The 20,555-nt window shown below is 41.7% G+C and overlaps 2 protein-coding genes across 2 annotated transcripts in view; one reads left to right on the top strand and one right to left on the bottom strand.

Annotated features, from left to right (window-relative positions):
• mettl14 (methyltransferase 14, N6-adenosine-methyltransferase non-catalytic subunit) overlaps nt 1-12,086 on the bottom strand; it is a 31,928-nt gene extending 19,842 nt beyond the window's left edge. The window contains exons 1-5 of the mRNA XM_084319274.1: nt 11,862-12,086; nt 9,821-9,903; nt 9,028-9,115; nt 7,486-7,563; nt 5,847-5,934 (exon numbers count right to left, since the gene is read on the bottom strand). Of these exons, the coding sequence (XP_084175400.1) occupies nt 5,847-5,934; nt 7,486-7,563; nt 9,028-9,115; nt 9,821-9,903; nt 11,862-11,927 (403 nt within the window). The 5' untranslated portion in view covers nt 11,928-12,086. The remainder of the gene's footprint in view (nt 1-5,846; nt 5,935-7,485; nt 7,564-9,027; nt 9,116-9,820; nt 9,904-11,861) is intronic.
• A 4,105-nt stretch (nt 12,087-16,191) lies between these two features.
• The window catches only part of prss12 (serine protease 12), a gene marked incomplete at its 3' end in the record, with an annotated part of 36,305 nt that continues 31,941 nt past the window's right edge, over nt 16,192-20,555 (top strand). Inside the window, exon 1 of the mRNA XM_084318210.1 lies at nt 16,192-16,731. Coding sequence (XP_084174336.1) covers nt 16,368-16,731 — 364 coding nt within the window. The 5' untranslated portion in view covers nt 16,192-16,367. The remainder of the gene's footprint in view (nt 16,732-20,555) is intronic.

Raw genomic sequence — 20,555 nt, 5'->3', positions numbered from 1 at the left:
ATATGGGCAACAAATAATTAGAATTAGCTGCTGGCAGCCGGAGAACTAGCCGGAGAGTAACAGAGTAAATACTCATACAGTTTTTATTTATTATTACACTTATTTTTATTACCACCTACTTGACCAGGGAAATACACACTGAAATTCACATATTGCTTTTGTTTCGTCAGAGGCTCATTGTTTTGTTTGCTCTGGCTCTCTGCCATCCAAATTACTTGTTTGAATACTTGTTTTTCATTAATACTTTGAATGCAGAGCAGGGGGCGAACATTTAGTGCTTGAATGCCCACATCCACTCCAATGTTAACGTTAATATCGCCTAATCTATGTTTTAAATTATGGCTATGCGTCTAATCTGCCCGTCGCATTATCAATGACCTATTTCACGTCAACATTGTCGAAGCAGATTGTTTTTTTATCGGTTCATTTCCGTTTAATAGCATTTAGAAATGATTGACCTAAGACTGGTAACATAGATTCCTTACCTGAGATCAGATGGTATCCAAATGGATTATTCCAATTCCTGATCGCCATTCGAAAAAATCGATCCTTTTATTGATCCCACGCGTATACTGTAAAAACACATAATCCCCGCTGCTCTGAGGGTCCAGAGTGAAGCTGATCGACGCCGGTTGCATGAGTGAGAAGTAAAATGTGGAGTCCGGGTTTTTTTTCTCATTCATTTTCATTGAGTCCAATCCAAAAGGGTGAATTACCATCTGGGAGACGATAGGGGGCGCTTTTTTCACATCTGAGCGCCTGGGGTGGCTGATTTTCCAACGGTAGACTCGGTTGATGAAATATGAATTCAGATCGCTAATAAAAAATAAAAAACGAGAAAAAGCGAATATTCTCGTGATGGGCATTCAACACGCGGGGGGTAAACCCGAGAAAACTCGGGTTGGGCAATCAAAGTGTTAAAGGTGCTATAGATAACATTTTATGTAGAGTAATCATAAAAGAAAATAAAAGAAAACATCCACAAAGCTTTTAGAAAGGTGTGGAATACAATTTGTGCTTTCCCCCCCAAAATAAATGTTGTACAGGCATGTATGCCCTCCCTCGTGGAATGTATGCCCCCATGTGGAACACACCTGATTGGATAAATTACATACTGTTGCTCTAGTGCGACATCTAGTGGCTGAGTGTTATCTTGGTGTAATTATGGATGATAAACCAACATGGAAATCTCACATAGCACATGTTAAAAAAAAAGATGTCCAAAAGTATTTTTGTCATGAATAAAGTAAATGTGTTAAGAGTATGAGGCAATGAGAACATTCTACTGTTCACTCATCTCACCGTATCTTAGTTATTGTGTTGAAGTATGGGGGAATATTTATGAGACTAATATAAAACCATTATACTACAGAAGAGGGCTGTAAGAATCACACAAAATGAATTATCGAGAACTTTATTATAAAGTCAACTTTTTTTTATTAAATCTAGAATAATTAAACTTGAAGACATGGTTAAGTTTCAAACAGTGTTAATTATGTTTATGGCAAGAAATAAGATACTGCCAGAAAAGTTACAAAATAATTTTCATTTAGAAAGTGAGTTTAGTAGGAGGACATTTTATTTTAAACATCAGTTTGCACATACCACACTTAAACAGATGTGTCTTTCAGTTATTGGTGTACAATTGTGGAATTCTCTCCATAGCGATCTTAACACATTGGCCGCCATGCATTGTACCCATCATTGGGCCGCCTGTACGTTAATGCCAAGCAAGCAGTGCAAAAATGCTTCCGCATTCGTCACCGCACGCTAGTGCGGTAAAGCGCCCTTCTTTTCAGACAAATGCTACCGTGCGTGCACCGGCGGCGGCGTGCTCGCTCAGGTGCGTGCGTGCGCCGGCGTGCTCGCGCGAGGTGCCCGCGCATGCGCATGAGATCCCGCCTTGAGCGGAGCTCAATATATATAAGTCACCGCCCCTTATTCAGTATCTACCAATAGCTCAATTGGCAAGGACACATGGCTGTGGATCCTATGGCTTGTTTGCTGGCGAGTTCGAATCCCATCGAAAATATTTTTTAACGTGATTTTTTTTTAACGTGTATTATTTCGCCGGTTAAGGTTATTTCGCCGGTTAAGGTTAGGCATGGTTAAGGTTAAGGTTAAGGTTAGGCATTGTTTCGGAGTTGGTTAAGGTTAGAACGGTTAAGTTTAGGCGCTGTTAAGGAGCTGGTTAAGGTTAGAGTTTGTCAAAGAGAATGGCAATATAATTTCTATGGTTAAGGTTAGGCATGGTTTCGGAGTTGGTTAAGGTTAGAACGGTTAAGTTTAGGCGTTGTTAAGGAGCTGGTTAAGGTTAGAGTTTGTCAAAGAGAATGGCAATAGACAGCCTATTTCCGCGCGACCTGGGCGCTGGGCGGCGGAAAATGAAAGGCGCATTACTGCATGCCACTACGGTAAATTTTTGCACTGCTTGCTTGGCATAAAGCTACACGCCATTGGGCCCAGTCTGCCACCGCTGTAAGCCTATGGAGAGGTTTACCTTCTTTGCAGGGCTATAACTTTTGAGATATTATAGCTATATCGACATTACTATGGCCCATTCAACATCGGGTATCCATCGTTCCGGATGTGGGAACGTTATATTTTTTCATTCATACATTGTTGTGTTAATACCGTCGTGAATATAAGTATGTTTTTAAGGTTTTCTGCAGTAATTCCTAAAACGCGAGTTAGATTATCGATTGGCGTTTCTTTCCTATACACGCTATATTAAAAAATTCAAATGTACATTAGAAATTATAGAAATATATTAGTTAATAGAAATTAACATGGAAACAACATGTTAACTATATTCAAGGAAACATATCTAAGTCAGTAGCAATATTTTATAAATGTAAGGAATGGATATATTAAACTACAAAGCCTTGCACATAATTTACTGCTCACTTATACTTCCTTACATTTCTTACTGTGTGGAAGTATGGGGGTCGACATTTAAAAATACAGTAAATCCAATAGTCGTACTGCAAAAGCGGGCCATTCGGAACCTTTTCAAGGCTGGTTACTATGAACACACAAATCCATTGTTTATAAAGTCTCATATTATGAAATTTAATGATTTGGTTTACAATAAAACTATGCAAATAATGTACAGAGCTAAAGCAAAGTTACTCCCAGATGGGGTGCAAAGGTTTTTTTCAACACATGAAAGAAAATATAATTTGAGAGATATTTGTAAATTTACTGTTCAGAAAGCTAAGAAATGGATTAAAAGGAGGTGTATTTCTATTATTGGGGTTAACTTGTGGAACAATGCGGCTATACAGTTAAGAATGAGTCATTCGATTTTGGTTTTTAAGAAAACGGTTTGTAAAGCCATTTTTGAAAACTACAAGGGTGAATAACACTGTTTTGTTTTCTTTTTTTTCTTTTAGAATACTGTTTTGGAATCTACATTTTTGTATTTTTTTGTAAAGCAACATTTTGAAAAACTACAAGGGTGAATAATACTGTTTTGCTTTCTTTTTTTCTTTTCTTTAGAATACCGTTTGAGTAAAAAAAATTTTATTTTTTGGTAAGAATATAGGACAGGCACATATAAGCACTATGCTTCAGTCTGTACCTTTTTCAGTCACTGTAAATAATCAAATATTGATAAATGATGATGTATATTGTACTGTGTGTGATGATGACTGAAAAAAATAAACTACTACTACTACTACTACTATATGATCGGTATACATTATGCTTCATCATGCGTGAAGGAAAGGGGGGGGGGTCGTTTATAATTCCTTGATCGTCAGTAACGGCTTTATTTAGTATGGGTTTATACGTTGAGCAGATGGATTGCAAACAAAGAAATGGACAATCAAGCTGAAAATAACGTTAGATTCCTCTTACAGTTCGCCGATGAGACTGGAGAAAAAATATTCCAATTATTTGACGACGATCTGCTAGATCCATTTCCCGTTTGTATGACGCAATAAACGCCGAAATCATATTGAATATTGCGTTTAGAAAGCGATCCCAATGCACTCAATTGTGTATATTGATCCACGTTACAATATATCTCTGGCGGAAGAATTTCCCCGATGCACCGAGCGCCACTTCCGGTTTGGCGTGGAGTGTAACGCCCGAAATCGGTTTTGAGGCGTTGCCATATCAGAACAGGGTCCAGCTGCGTCCCGGAGGGAGGCTGGATAAATTATGAATGCCATGGCGAAGAAATTAAATATTGATCCCAAAAACGAGTTCCCTCATTGTTGGCACACAACGCATGGCGGGCAATAACGAGTATACTCGTTGTTGGTGTCCAAAGTGTTAAGGGGTGTAATAATATTTGTCAATTAAAAAATTATTATAAAAATAAAATATTTAGGCATTATGAAATATGAATCTGAAAAGTGAGATATTTTCTTTTCTTTACTTTATTTCTTGTTTAATCTGTGAATCGTTTGTTTCTTTGTATATTGTATAAATTATTCTTTTGTGTAAATGAGGTTGTACGCGGTCGCCGACCATCAAGTGTTCAGTTCAGGGGGCAGATTTTTTCTTCTTCCTGCTCCTTTTACCCATGGTAGAACTGGATGTAACGGAACGTAGACCAAATGCGTCCACATTTTAATAGGATTCTAGCACATTTTCATAACAATAGCGAATATTACCGTTTTCATTGAGGTTTCTTACAAATTAACGATGCTTTATGTTGTCCTTTACATGCCGATTATCATTAAAATTGTACCATATGTCCCCCTTTAGACAACATATGTAACGCTACCAGCGCACTTTTGTTAAGATCATTAGTTTACCATTCGCGGTCGCTATACCGAGGTCGCAGTAATAGTTTACCGCTGTTCAGATCACGGCGAAGAATAGACACACACATCCCAGTGACCTGTGACCTGTGCTAAGGATCTTGGGAAATGTATTCATGTAGTTTTCAACATTTTCACCTTTTAATTTTAAACCAATGCTGCCATCTACTGACAACAGAAAGTGTTGTCTATCGTCACTTCCGTATACAGCGTCGTCCGAAACCCATTCTAGAGATTACCACTTTTTACTGGGAATGGGGCGTGGTCGTATTTGGTCCCAGACAATAAGAGTGGCTGCGATTGGTCACCGTGACGTTATGTGTTTGTATGAGAACTGTATGATTTATATTACTTCCATGTGGCAAATAAAACTCTGCATCTGAATCTATAGCAGCTTTAAGAGTTCTTGACAGCTGAATTACTCAAATTGCCCATCGCTAGTATCGACGCACACCGAGGCACGCGTGGAGGCGGTCCTACACTAAAGGCCTTTGTCGACTAATCGATTAGTTGATTTAATTCATCAACAATTTTGGAAAAATTGTTTCCCCACATATAATCATGCAGAACAACCCCTTTAGATTAGATTAAAATGTATTGTCATTATACAGCACAAGTACAGTACAATGAAAAGAGGTTTGGCATCCAGCCAGAGTGCAAATGTAACAGTAAAGTGCAATAGTGATAGGTGATTAAACCGATACAGGTATAAAGACAGTATGGTAGTTGTCATACATGCTATCATACAGAGTTATGGGTTATATGCAGATGTATAAGTAAGTATATAAAAGGATTATATGCAGGTATATATATATGCAGTAAATATCAATGTAAATATGCTGTATATACAGCACTGTTGTACATGCTATCTGTGTAGACTATAGTATGAGGTGAGTAGTTAAGATTATAATGATTACTATGTTCATACCAAAGACATGCTTACCTCTTAATTTTTAAGTAATGACTAATTTGACCGACTCAATGGCAGCCCGCCATGCACACAAAGGCACGCCGCCGCCCCCACACAGACACGCACACGCACACACACACAGGACCAAGACAAACACTCACCGACATCTCTGATGAAGTCCTGTGGTCGGTGTCCTGTATCGACAAAGTGCTGGCAGTAGTCATTGTGGGGGTTTAGACTCTGTGTGCCCTGAAAACAGTAGAGACCAGATTATACCACAGTAGAGACCAGATGAGACCACAGTAGAGACCAGATGAGACCACAGTAGAGACCAGACTATACCACAGTAGAGACCAGATGAGACCACAGTAGAGACCAGATGAGACCACAGTAGAGACCAGACTATACCACAGTAGAGACCAGACTATACCACAGTAGAGAGACACCATATTATACCACAGTAGAGACCAGATGAGACCACAGTAGAGACCAGACTATACCACAGTAGAGACCAGATGAGACCACAGTAGAGACCAGATGAGACCACAGTAGAGACCAGATTATACCACAGTAGACACCATATTATACCACGGTAGAGACCAGATTATACCACAGTAGAGACACCATATTATACCACAGTAGAGACCACAGATTATACCACAGTAGAGACCAGATTATACCACAGTAGACCAGATTATACCACAGTAGATACCAGACTATACCACAGTAGAGACCATATTATACCACAGTAGAGACCACATTATACCACAGTAGAGACCACATTATACCACAGTAGAGACCAGATTATACCACAGTAGAGACCAGATTATACCACAGTAGACCAGACTATACCACAGTAGAGACCAGATTATACCACAGTAGAGAACACAGCCTACCACAGTAGAGAACAGACTATACCACAGTAGAGACCAGATTATACCACAGTAGAGAACACAGCCTACCACAGTAGAGAACAGACTATACCACAGTAGAGACCAGATTATACCACAGTAGAGAACACAGCCTACCACAGTAGAGACCAGATTATACCACAGTAGAGACCAGATTATACCACAGTAGAGAACACAGCCTACCACAGTAGAGAACAGACTATACCACAGTAGAGACCAGATTATACCACAGTAGAGAACACAGCCTACCACAGTAGAGAACAGACTATACCACAGTAGAGAACACAGCCTACAGTAGAGAACAGACTATACCACAGTAGAGACCAGATTATACCACAGTAGAGAACACAGCCTACCACAGTAGACCAGACTATACCACAGTAGAGACCAGATTATACCACAGTAGAGAACACAGCCTACCACAGTAGAGAACAGACTATACCACAGTAGAGAACACAGCCTACCACAGTAGAGAACAGACTATACCACAGTAGAGACCAGATTATACCACAGTAGAGAACACAGCCTACCACAGTAGAGAACAGACTATACCACAGTAGAGACCAGACTATACCACAGTAGATACCAGACTATACCACAGTAGAGACCACATATTATACCACAGTAGAGACCAGATGAGACCACAGTAGAGACCACATATAGACCTCGGTAGACCACTAGTATAGGCCACAAAATAGACCACTAATATAAACTACATTATAGACCATAGTATAGACCACAGATAAGACCATGGTATAAACCACAAATTAACATATCGCAAAAAGTAAGCAACTGAAGACGAATGGGGTAAAGAAAGTGGAGGAGGAGGCAGAGGTAGAAGATCAATGCCAGGGAAAGAGAGAAAGACAGAGGTAGAGAAATCACTGACCTTAAGGAAGGTACTCGAGTCCTTGTACACCTCCTCGTATGGGTTGCTGTCATCCGGCTGCTGCACTTCCACTTCATCCTAAAACACACACACAGTGAGTTTGCCAATAGTTCAATGCTGTGCCACTGTGTGCTAGAACCTGTATGTGTATCTATCTACATATGGTGCAAGTCCTGTATGGGTCTGTTTCAGAGGACCCCCCGAGTAGCCAGTAGGGATGTGTCCTGAGACCTCAGACTGTGCCCACAAACTTCTGAAGCCTCAGTTCGGTCTCCATTAACTAGTACAATGTCTCGGACACTGATTGGCATGATTGATGCTCTATAAATTGCTATTGAAAGGACCTGGTAAAGAGGAGTTAACATGTACTCTGGAATTTATCAAATGCCGTCAATGTCCACCCCTTGTATGGAACGGAGTACTCTTGAAAACAGATTCAGCAGATATGACAAGTAGGGCTTGATGTCTGATTCAGCACATATGACACGTAGGGCTTGATGTCTGATTCAGCACATATGACAAGTAGGGCTTGATGTCAGATTCAGCACATATGACAGTAGGGCTTGATGTCTGATTCAGCACATATGACAAGTAGGGCTTGATGACTGATTTAGCCCATATGATAGTAGGGTTTGATGACTGATTCAGCATATGACAAGTAGGGTTTGATGAGTGATTTAGCAGATATGACAGTAGGGCTTGATGTCTGATTCAGCACATATGACAAGTAGGGTTTGATGACTGATTTAGCCCATATGACAAGTAGGGTGTGGTGACTGATTCAGCACATATGACAAGTAGGGCTTGATGTCTGATTCAGCACATATGATCGTAGGGTATTTAGCACATATGACAAGTAGGGCTTGATGTCTGATTCAGCACATATGACAAGTAGGGCTTGATGTCTGATTCAGCACATGATATGACAGTAGGGCTTGATGTCTGATTCAGCACATATGACAAGTAGGGCTTGATGTCAGATTCAGCACATATGACAGTAGGGCTTGATGTCTGATTCAGCACATATGACAGTAGGGCTTGATGTCTGATTTAGCCGATATGACAAGTAGGGCTTGATGTCTGATTCAGCACATATGACAGTAGGGCTTGATGTCTGATTTAGCCGATATGACAAGTAGGGCTTGATGTCAGATTCAGCACATATGACAGTAGGGTTTGATGTCTGATTTAGCCCATATGACAAGTAGGGCTTGATGACTGATTCAGCACATATGACAAGTAGGGCTTGATGTCTGATTCAGCACATATGACAAGTAGGGCTTGATGTCTGATTCAGCACATATGACAAGTAGGGCTTGATGTCAGATTCAGCACATATGACAGTAGGGCTTGATGTCTGATTTAGCACATATGACAGTAGGGTTTGATGTCTGATTTAGCCCATATGACAGTAGGGCTTGATGTCTGATTTAGCCCATATGAAAGTAGGGCTTGATGTCTGATTCAGCACATATGACAAGTAGGGCTTGATGTCTGATTTAGCAGATATGACCGTAGGGCTTGACGTCTGATTTAGCCCACCTTCTGCTCCTCCACATCTTCCTCCGTGTCCTCTCCCTCGGTCTGAACCTTCCTTTTGGACGATGGGACAGATGTATCAAACGAGGCCCTGCAAACCCACACAAACCATTAGGCTACTTGCACTGCATCAGAACTGTACACACATGTATCGCATTAGCCAGTCTAGCCATGCAGCATGGTCATCTATCCTGGCACCATAGTGTACACTTACAGTAAGATCCATAAATAGTTGGACATTGACACAATTGTGTCTCTGTACACCACCACAATGGACTTGAATGAAACAAACAAGATGTGCTTTAAGTGAGACCGTCAGCTTTAATGTGATGGTATTTACATCCAAATCAGTAGGAAATTAGAATTACAACAGTTTCTACATGTGCACCCCTCAACCTTATGACAATTGTGTTGATGTCCAAATATTTATGAGTGATGTCCACCAATTGCTATGGCACCTAAATGGTAAATGGTGCATCTATATAGCGCTTTTATTCAAAGTTCTTTACAACTTGCTCCTCACATTTGACCCATTCATTCACACATTCACACGACGACGGCGGCGGCAACCAACCAAGGTGCCAACCTGCTCATCGGGAGCAATTAGGGGTTAAGTGTCTTGCTCAAGGACACTTCCGACACGCTGCCGCGGGAATCGAACCGGGAACCTCCGGATTACCAGACGACCGCTCTACCTCCCGAGCCACTGTCACTCCCGAGCAGAAGACCTACCTAAGGAGAGACATACATTGTCACTTTCTAAACCAGATGGCTATGATGTTGCACAAGATATTACCTTTCTCGCGTGTCCTCGATTTCCTTCTGCTCGTCTTTGCTGTTCAGGACGGCGCCGATGCTGTCGGCACTCTCAGCACCCAACTACAGACAAAGGTGCAATAAGGTGAGTGACTCGACTGCTCCATAGAGAGTGCACGGTAGGGATGGGTACCGAATTCGGTTCTTTTGAGGTACCGAACCGAAACACGTCGGTACTACCGAGTATCGATTCAAGTGAGATACCGATTTTTTTTTTTTTTTTTTACTTTTCATGTCAACGTTCACACGCACAATATATGCTTACCTAGGATTTGACTTGATTCAACAACAAAGCAGTCGGAGCAATGGCAAGCCAAAAACGGTCGAAATTGTAGTTATTTGAAGTTAGGATTTTTTTTTCACGACTGAGGTAGGTAAATAATTTTTTTTTAGACTAAAGTACAGAAAAAAGGTACCGTTGGGTACCGGTATCGATTCACAGGTACCGGTACCGTATCGGTTCAAATGTGAAAGGTACCCATCCCTAGTGCACGGAGGACAGACTTTGTGGCATTATAACAAGTTACCACACCCACATGAGGGTTCGCCTATTTAGTAGCGCTAATAGAACGAGAATATGACAGCATGTGGGTGGAGGAGCTCAGAGACATTTTATGTGCCCACACAAAGACATCTCGGGTTTCATCTCAGATTGTTCTAGCCTACAGTGGTACATTTAGGCAAACAGTGATTGAACTATCCCGGGGCAGTGGGCACAGGAATAACATCTGTGAATCCGCTTTAACTGGTAGTTAAGTTATCTGTGTCTTGTTGTGGCACAAATGCCCCACAATGTTTAGAAAACGACCCTAAAATTAGGAAGAAATCCACTTGATGAAACTAAATACGATGATGTTCTGTGGTCTGTATGACTGTGTATGACCTGAAAACAGACAGATTGCAGGCTACTTATCAGCAGAGTGACACAAATACCATAGGCCAGAAAAACAAATGCTCGCCAATTTGGCGCTACGTAATGTAAAACGTGACATTACTTTATTGTCTTTGTTATGATGGCGTGAAGTAGCAATAATGAGTCGACCATTTGCAAGGTGCACTGAAGTATAATCTTTTCCTCAAACTTAGCTACGCAATCTGACACCCCCCACCCCCCAATGTACAGTTTCTTCCCCCTCAAATGTATACTCTCTTTTTTAGACCCTTTTTGTATCATAAACAGTACTGTATTTGTAGATCTGGTATGTCATAAATGTCTAGGTGTAGCAGTACTGTCTATCTGTATGTCATAATGTTATGATGAATTGAAAATGGGGGACCCTGATGTAAACAAGACGAAAGTCTTTCTCTGGTCTGCATCCCCTTAACAATTGTGCGTATTGAGCCGTACTGTATTGTACCCATTCTGCAATCTGTGTTAATACATGAATTTTCAATCAATCCATCAAACACAATTTTTAGGTGACCTGCCATGTCGAAATGAGGGCTTCCTCTAATTGAAGTGACTTGCCAAATCATTTAATGTTTGCGTGGTCAGCCACCTGCAAATTACAATCGCATGTCAGATAGCCATAATATATGCAAGCAGTGCCTAGTTTATGCACATTGCAGTTTACAAACGATCGACTGGATATATGGCCACTTCCAATGTAGTGCCATAAGAAACCCAACAAAGTAACTCCACGTCTTCAGGTTGATTGATTGAAAACTTTATTAACAGATTGCAGAATACAATTGTTAAGGGGATGCAGACCAGAGAAAGACTTTCGTCTTGTTTACATCCGGGTCCCCCATTTCCATTTCATGACATTTATGACATACAGATAGACAGTGCTGTGGCCTGTGTAGAGTGTAGACTACCGCAACACTTCCGGAACTTCGAGCTCATGAATGAATGTTGAATAGATTAGGTCTAAGACTCGAATCACAATGCATTCATTTGATCATTTTATTTATGTAATAACGCCGAGGCGCAGTGGTCTAATAATGTCACCACAGCATCACAACATGAGGTTGGGTCTCTACCAGCAGCTAGCCATCATCTAGCAGCTAACTAACGTTACCTGTTGAGCCAACAGCTGCCGCCGGAGCTTCTGCCGCTCGCGAATCTCTTGCAGTCTACTGTTCATTTCTCAACTCGTTAACTATCTAACTATAACTGTTGCTGGTTTCTAATTCCAGCTGCTGTTGCATTTGAAATAATGGATTATTAAGAAAAGCAATATGTTTCAAAAGGTAAACAACGGGGCTGGCTGGCTGGTAAACCGCGGGGTTTTCGTTGTGCCGCCTTCGATTGTTGTTTAGGCGCTGTTTGATGACGTCACTCTGCACAAGCTGGTATCCCTTAGAGACGCTAGAGGCGCTGTTTCACTTATCTCACACACACTTACACGCAGTGGAGAAAAGTGTATGTGGCGGCGATAGATGATATGAATGTGATGAATGAATGAAAACTGTATTTAACAGATTGCAGAATGGGTACAATACAGTACGGCTCAATACACACAATTGTTAAGGGGATGCAGACATTGCAGACCAGAGAAAGACGTTTGTCTTGTTTACAATGCATGACAATTTGTCATTCATTCATTCATTCATATCAGGGTCCCCCATTTTCAATTCATAGTGACATTTATGACATACACAACATACATGACATTTATGGCATAGGGACATACATGACATACAGGTATTTAGTGTTACATTTGTTACATATACGATATTGTTACCCATAGATCCTGACAGTGTATATACATATGATGAATGAATGGAAATGAATGAATGAAAACTTTATTTAACAGATTGCAGAATGGGTACAATACAGTACGGCTCAATACATACAATTGTTAAGGGGATGCAGACCTGAGAAAGACGTTTGTCTTGTTTCCATCAGGGTCCCCCATTTTCAATTCATATAGACATTTATGACGCACAACATACATGACATTTATGGCATAGGGACATATAGGTATTTAGTACTGATACATTTGTGACATAAACGGTATTCCAATATACAGTACTGTTACCCCTAGATCCTGACAGAGTATATACATATGATGGGGAGGGGACTGTAGGGGGGGGGGGGTGGGCGGGAGAGAAATATACATACGGATTACGGCGGGGAGGGAATATATACATGCGGTGGGGAGGAGACTGTCTATTAGGAGGTTTGATTGATTGATTGATTGAAAACTTTATTAACAGATTGTAGAATGGGTACAATACAGTACAGCTCAATACACACAATTGTTAAGGGGATGCAGACCAGAGAAAGACTTTCGTCTTGTTTACATCAGGGTCCCCCATTTTCAATTCATCAGGACATATATGACATACATGACATACAGATAGTCAGTACTGCTACATCTATACATTTATGACATACCAGATTTGCAAATACAGTACTGTTTGTGATACAGAAGGAGTCAAGAAAGGGGAGTATATACATTTGACGTAGAAACTGTACATTGGAGGAGGTTGTGTGGGGGGGGTTGGGTACATTGGGATATTGACAACCATACTGGGTAATTTACATTGGAGGTGGTTGGGGGGGGCGGGGGCCGGGGGGCACACTGTATAAACAAGTAATACTGTACATTGAGGGGGGGGGGGAGGAGACACTGTACAAACAAACAAAATTGTACATTGAACTATTGACAAAACCATACTAGGTAAATGACTGTACATTGGAGGGGGTTGGGTTAGGATATTTACAGGGGCCAGTGTTGAATTGCAGTCTCCCGTAGGTGTCCCTTGAGAGAGGTTTTGAAAGTGGGTAGTGATCCACATTCCTTTACAGCTTTGGGTAGGGCGCTCCACATCGATGCGGCATAATTGCGAAACGCGTCCAGTCCCTTATTTGAGCCGAATCTGGGTTTAACATGACTTGTGGAGCTCCCTCTGGTGGGGGTTTTGGGCATTTACGGTGGCCAGTTTCGAATTGCAGCCTCCCGTAGGTGCTCTTTAAGAGCGGTTTTGAATGTGGGCAGGGATTCACATTCCTTTACAGCTTTGGGTAGGGCGTTCCACATTGTTGTGGCATAATTGCGAAACGTGTTTAGTCCGTTGTTTGAGCCGAATCTGGGTTTAACATGATTTGTTGAGCTTCCTCTTGTAGTGGTTGTGGTATTCACTGACCTTTGGGAAGTATTTTGACATGTACATGGGCACCCCGGTCGTATAGTGTATCTTGTAGACCAGGCCCATTGCAAGTTGCTGTACTCTGTCGTCTACTCTAAGCCATCCTAGATTGGCAAAGTGGGCAGGGGTGAGGTGGGTTCTGGGGTTCAGGTCAAGTAGTAGTCTGACCAGTTTGTTTTGTGATGTTTGTAATTTTGTTTTAAGCGCCTTTGAGGTGCTTTGGTACCATGAGGTGCACGCATAGTCATAGTACCCTTGAATGAGTGCTCCTGCCAGAGTCTTCAGGGTATTCTTGTTTACCAGAGAGGAGATCCGGTACAGGAATCTAGTTCGTTGGTTGACTTTTTTTTATTACATTGGATGCCATTTTGTCACAGGAAAGATTTGCCTCTAGGATGGAACCTATATAATTTCATCTTTCCTTGTGACAATATTGTCACCCACTGTAACTGAGAAGCCGTCGGTCTTGCTGAGTTTGTTATTTGATCCGAAGAGAATGGACTCTGTTTTACCCAGGTGTAATGATAGTTTGTTATCAGCGAGCCAGGTACAGATTCTGCTCAGTTCAGAGCTGAGGGTTTGTAACTTGTTCTTTTCAGAGACCATGCAGGGCTGAGTCGTCCTGCGAACAAGAACAAGTTGCAGTCACAAGCTGACAACATGTCATTTGCATAAATTAGGAACAGTAGCGGTCCTAGTATGCTTCCTTGTGGAACACCACAGCTCACTGTGAGGGGGGGGGGGGGGGGGGGGGGGATAGAGTACCGTTTTACCTCCACCATCTGTTCTCTCCCCTCCAGGTAGGATTGCATCCAGCTCACTGATAAACTATCAAAACCAATTGCTTTTAGCTTGTCAATCAGAATAGAGGTTAGAGATAGATAGAGGTTTTGTGATGTAGCCTACACTGTAAGAAATAAAAGCTGCAAGAAAACGGTAAATGTCTGGCATCAATGGTTTCCAAATACTTACGGTCAAATTACAGTAAAATCAAATACATTTACAGATTACAACCTTTATTTAATGGTTAATATTTTGATAAAAGGTCATTTACTGTATGTTTATGGTATCTACACTTAAAGTAGAAAAACAAAGGTAATCTGTAAAATAATACAGTGAATTTCCTGTGAAAAAACATTTATTTTTACAGTGTACACATTGCATTGCAATGTCACTGCACTTATGATGAATTGAAAATGGGGGACCCTGATGTAAACAAGACAAAAGTCTTTCTCTGGTCTGCATCCCCTTAACAATTGTGTGTATTGAGCCGTACTGTATTGTACCCATTCTGCAATCTGTTAATAAAGTTTTCAATCAATCAATCAATCAATCAATCAATCAATCAATCAATCAATCAATCAATCAATCAATCAATCAATCAATAAGCAGGTCACTGCAAATTCTTGTAGAAATTATATTGATATAATTTCTACATGCATGGTGATCACACCATTCACCACGCTGTTAGGCTATATCCAATATTCGATGTAATGAACATAGATTAAACATGAATGAACATGAATTAAATATTTTTTTTATTTGTATGTAATTTACGTTTAATATTTTTCGGTTGAATGCTTGTATTTATAATAATAATAATAATAATAATAATAATAATAATAATAATAATAATAATAATAATAATAATAATAATAATAATAATAATAATAATAATAATAATAATAATAATAATAATAATAATAATAATAATAATAATAATAATAATAATAATAATAACTTCGTTTTAAATATAGTACGGCCTTTCATAAGACCCAAGGTCGCTTTATGTATTTAATTATGTATTTGTATACTGCTTTGGTAATATATGCCAATAATAAAACTCACTAAATTGATATTTTGAAGAAAAATAAACAAAACAAAAGGTTGAGCTGGAGGGAGGGAATGGCAGTGATGACTGATCGCAGGCTGGTCAATGACCGGATGAAACTCTCGTTAATTTATTTCGTGGTGTGCTGGCAATGCATAATAATAAGCTTCTATTGCCTGGCAGCATTGCATGAGGGGGAGGGAAAGGCATATCACCATCATTGATGCATCAATATTTAATCATTCGTCATTATCGGTTGGTAAATACCCCCCCACCCACCCCCTCCCACTGCGTCAGGCGCCTATTGATGCCCAAACTCTGGGGGTCTCAAGAGAACCCATCGTGCGCAACAGCCCACCGCCTGCAGTGCTCGTGTGTCTGGGGCGCACAGCACACACACAGTGGGACCCTCATCCCGCGCTGTTCCAACCCCGCTCGCCTCGGTTGGTACTTCCATCCCACGGTGACCACCATGGAGCTGCTCGGGGACGCGCCTCAGTGAGGGGTAGAGAGAGCCGAGGTTAACCGTCTCCTCACACCGGGGTGTACAGTATAGCAGTCCACCGAAATTACAGGCTATAATAATAACCTGGATGAAATGCGCAGCAGGCTAAACATGATGGAGGGCTCGACGTGTCTCACTCTCTCCGCCGCGTTCCTGCTCGTGGCCGTGGGCACAGTATGTCACTGCAGCGACGTGCCCACGTTCATCCTGCCGTTCACCAACTGCGTGCAGAGCCGCGGGGCGGAGGGCTTCTACCAGGGGGCGATAGATGTCACCGAGTCCGGCGCACGGTGCATGCACTGGAGCGAGGTGGCCGGCTTCAAAGAGCGCTATCCGGGGAAAGGGATAGGGGATGATCACAACCACTGTCGGAACCCGGACGGCAGGATACGACCCTGGTGCTTCTTCAGAAACACTAAAGACAGAGTGGACTGGGGATACTGCGACTGTAAACAAGGTAACTTTATAAGGCTTGTTGTAAGACCATTCGGCTATTATGTTATGGATGAGTAGTGTTTTTGGTTTTGATTGCTGTTTTTGGTGGGTGGTGGTGGTAGTGGTGGTGGTGGTGTGTGTGTGTGTGTGTGTGTGTGTGTGTGTGTGTGTGTTATAAACACCTGTGTGTTCTTCCATATCAGGGCGTGTTTTTGGGCAACTTCTTCATTGTCTCTGACTGGCTGAGGTGGTAAAACAGTAACACCAGGCAATTCAATTAGAAGGGGCAGCAAAACAAGTTAAACGATATTCAAACTATTCCTGGCAACAAGATGTTCCTATCCTATGTGTTGCCCATCCGTATTGGCCAAACATGTTGACCTGTGTATAGGCCATCATGGCCCTTTATCATGCCACACAAATAAAGTAGCTAGACAAGACAGAGCGGTGGCTCAGCTGTGAGGTGTGTGAGCTTTGTATGTAGAGGGCAAGTACCAGCACATCTGGGCTTCTAATGAGAGCAGAGGTATTTGCCTACGGTGTTTGTAGGCCATCAGAACTCTGAACACTGATCTCTCCACACACAAGCACACGTGAACACACAGACACACTGCACACACACACACACGCGCGCTCGCTCGCAGGCACGCACGCACACACACACACACACACACACACACACACACACACACACACACACACACACACACTCACACACACACACACACACACACACACACACACACACACACACACACACACACACACACACACACACACACACACACACACACACACACACATGTGAACACACACACACACACACACACACACACCACACATCCTCACTTGCACTCTCTCGCACACAAACACACTACAAAAAAGGTCACAACTGTACCTTTATTCTTAAGCTTAGCATTGTATTGTATTTTATTCGTATTAATTTTTTATCATGTCTTATTTTATTATCTATTCTATTTTATTATTCAATTTTATTGTATATTTTTGCACAATCAAGGCAGGCATGGCCACCTTCATTTCACTACATGTCTCGTGTATGTAATACATCTCTTGAATCTTGTTCGGCAGGCTGGGCTCATGCGGGAAATCCCTGTGTGTATGCAGTTGAGTCGAGATAATGTCCCTCACATGAAAGCATTGTGGTCTGAATCCATCAGCTGCATCGTCAAGCATCTGAGAGAGAAACAGAGAGACATTCGGACAGAGTTTTAAAGCACATGTATGATGTATATTATTAACAATACAAACCACATAAAACTGACATTACCTGACAATTCACCTCGGGATTGGATAAGAGAGATATAATGTGAGAGAGACAGAGAGAGAGAGAGAGAGAGAGAGAGAGAGATAGATAGAGAGATATAGATATATAGAAAGAGAGAGAGAGAGAGATACGAAAGGAATGGAGTGTACGCTGTCAATTTGGCAGGGGGTCAAGTGGTATTTTTAGCATTGTTGTGAGTTGCCCGGCGTGGATTAATCAGCTCCTCAAGGCGTTACAAATACACGCCAAATTAATCAGCTTCCAAAGGCTTTAGAAATGCACCAAGCATGTTATTAACCGGCTTCACGTTACAAACACGCGCCAAATGCGCTATTAGTCAGCTTCTTAAGGCATTATAGACACATGTCATGCACACAATCAAAGAACAGATGTGGTTCTTGTAGTATAGTTTAGATATAGTAAGCATAACATAATGACAGGGTTACTTAAAATTGTATATTGTATAGTAGTGTACATAGGAACCAGTGCCTTCTCAGGAATTTAGCATGTCTATTTTTTTTATCATACAGTAAATTTCGCAGAGTAAATTTTTCTCAAACTGAGTCCATTTGCATGCACACCTTATGTCTTACCTGTTTTTTTTTCTATGTCTATCTTATTATTGTATTATTGCACAATCGATGTGGGCATGACCACCCGCATTTCACTGTATGCCCGGTATGTATGTGACAAATAAACCTCTTGATTGATTCTTGAAAGTTATATAGGCAGACACTATATTACTAATGACTGTTTTAGGGCTAAGGGACCCATCACGTCACTCATGTCGAAACCTCTCACTCTCACACTGGTAAACAAGAATACCCTGAAGACTATGGCAGGAGCACTCATTCAAGGGTACTACGACTATGCGTGCACGACATGGTACCAAAGCACCTCAAAGGCGCTTAAAACAAAATTACAAACATCACAAAACAAACTGGTCAGACTACTACTTGACCTTACCCCCAGAACCCACCTCACCCCTGCCCACTTTGACAACCTAGGATGGCTTAGAGTAGACAACAGAGTACAGCAACTTGCAATGGGCCTGGTCTACAAGATACACTATACGACTAAGGTACCCATGTACATGTCAAAATACTTCCCAAAGGTCAGTGAATACCACAACCACTACACCAGAGGAAGCTCAACAAATCATGTTAAACCCAGATTCGGCTCAAACAAGGGACTAAACACGTTTCGCAATTATGCCACATCAATGTGGAACGCCCTACCCAAAGCTGTAAAGGAATGTGAATCCCTACCCACATTCAAAACTGCTCTTAAAGAGCACCTACGGGAGGCTGCAATTCGAAACTGGCCACCGTAAATGCCCAAAACCCCCACCGCATGTATATATTCCCTCCCCGCCGTATGGATATTTCTCTCCCACCCACCCACCCCTTCCTAATGTACAGTCCCCTCCCCATCATATGTATATACTCTGTCAGGATCTAGGGGTAACAGTACTGTATATTTGAATACCGTTTATGTCACAAATGTATCAGTACTAAATACCTATATGTCCCTATGCCATAAATGTCATGTATGTTGTGTATGTCATAAATGTCTATATGAATTGAAAATGGGGGACCCTGATGGAAACAAGACAAACGTCTTTTTCAGGTCTGCATCCCCTTAACAATTGTGTGTATTGAGCCGTACTGTATTGTACCCATTCTGCAATCTGTTAAATAAAGTTTTCATTCATTCATTCATTCATTCATTCATTCATTCATTCATTCATTCATTCATTCACACTCTCCAGGCAGGCCTGTGAGTGAGTGAGTGTGTGTGTGTGTGTGTGTGTGTGTGTGTGCATGTGTGTGTGTGAGTGTGTGTGTGTGTGCGCGCGCGCGCGTGTGCGTACGTGTGTGTGTGTGTGTGTGTTGTGTGTGTGCGTGTGTGTTAGGACAGAAAGACAGCCCAGTGTCTTCTCTCTAGGATAAATTCAGATGTGCTGACGGCATTGAGAGACACCGATATCCACGTGGTGGTGTGTGTGTGTGTGTGTGTGTGTGTGTGTGTGTGTGTGTGTGTGCCGTAGATTGCACCACCCTATCAATCTGGCGGCCCGCGCAGGTCTACAGCTCTGCATTAGTCCATACAGTCTTTGCTGCTGCCTTGAAAAGCCACTGGCTAGACCCAGAATTTATAACCTCACAGGAAGGCATCGAATAACCAACTCAAAGCAATCAAGTTATTCCTGCAGTATTTCTCCCAGGAGAAACAAACACACACACACACACACACACACACACACACACACACACACACACACACACACACACACACACACACACACACACACACACACACACACACACACACACACACACACACACAGTGGCCATTTTCCTCTTTCATGTGAGAGCTTACAGATGTAGCCAAGCTATAAATTAGCCACCTTCCCTTTTCATTTGGACAGATTCATTGTCACATTTACGAGACAGTCATGTGTGTGTGCGTGTGTGCATGTATGCGTGTGCTTGTGTGTGTGTGTGTATGTGTGTGCGCAAGTGTATGTCTGTGTGTGTGCGTGTGCTTGTGTGTGTGAG

The sequence above is a fragment of the Notolepis coatsorum genome, assembly GCF_963971535.1.
Source record: "Notolepis coatsorum genome assembly, chromosome: 7".
In the NCBI taxonomy this organism is placed as follows: domain Eukaryota; kingdom Metazoa; phylum Chordata; class Actinopteri; order Aulopiformes; family Paralepididae; genus Notolepis; species Notolepis coatsorum.
Note: the sequence above shows the minus strand (reverse complement) of the source record. Positions and strands in the feature narration are given on the sequence as shown.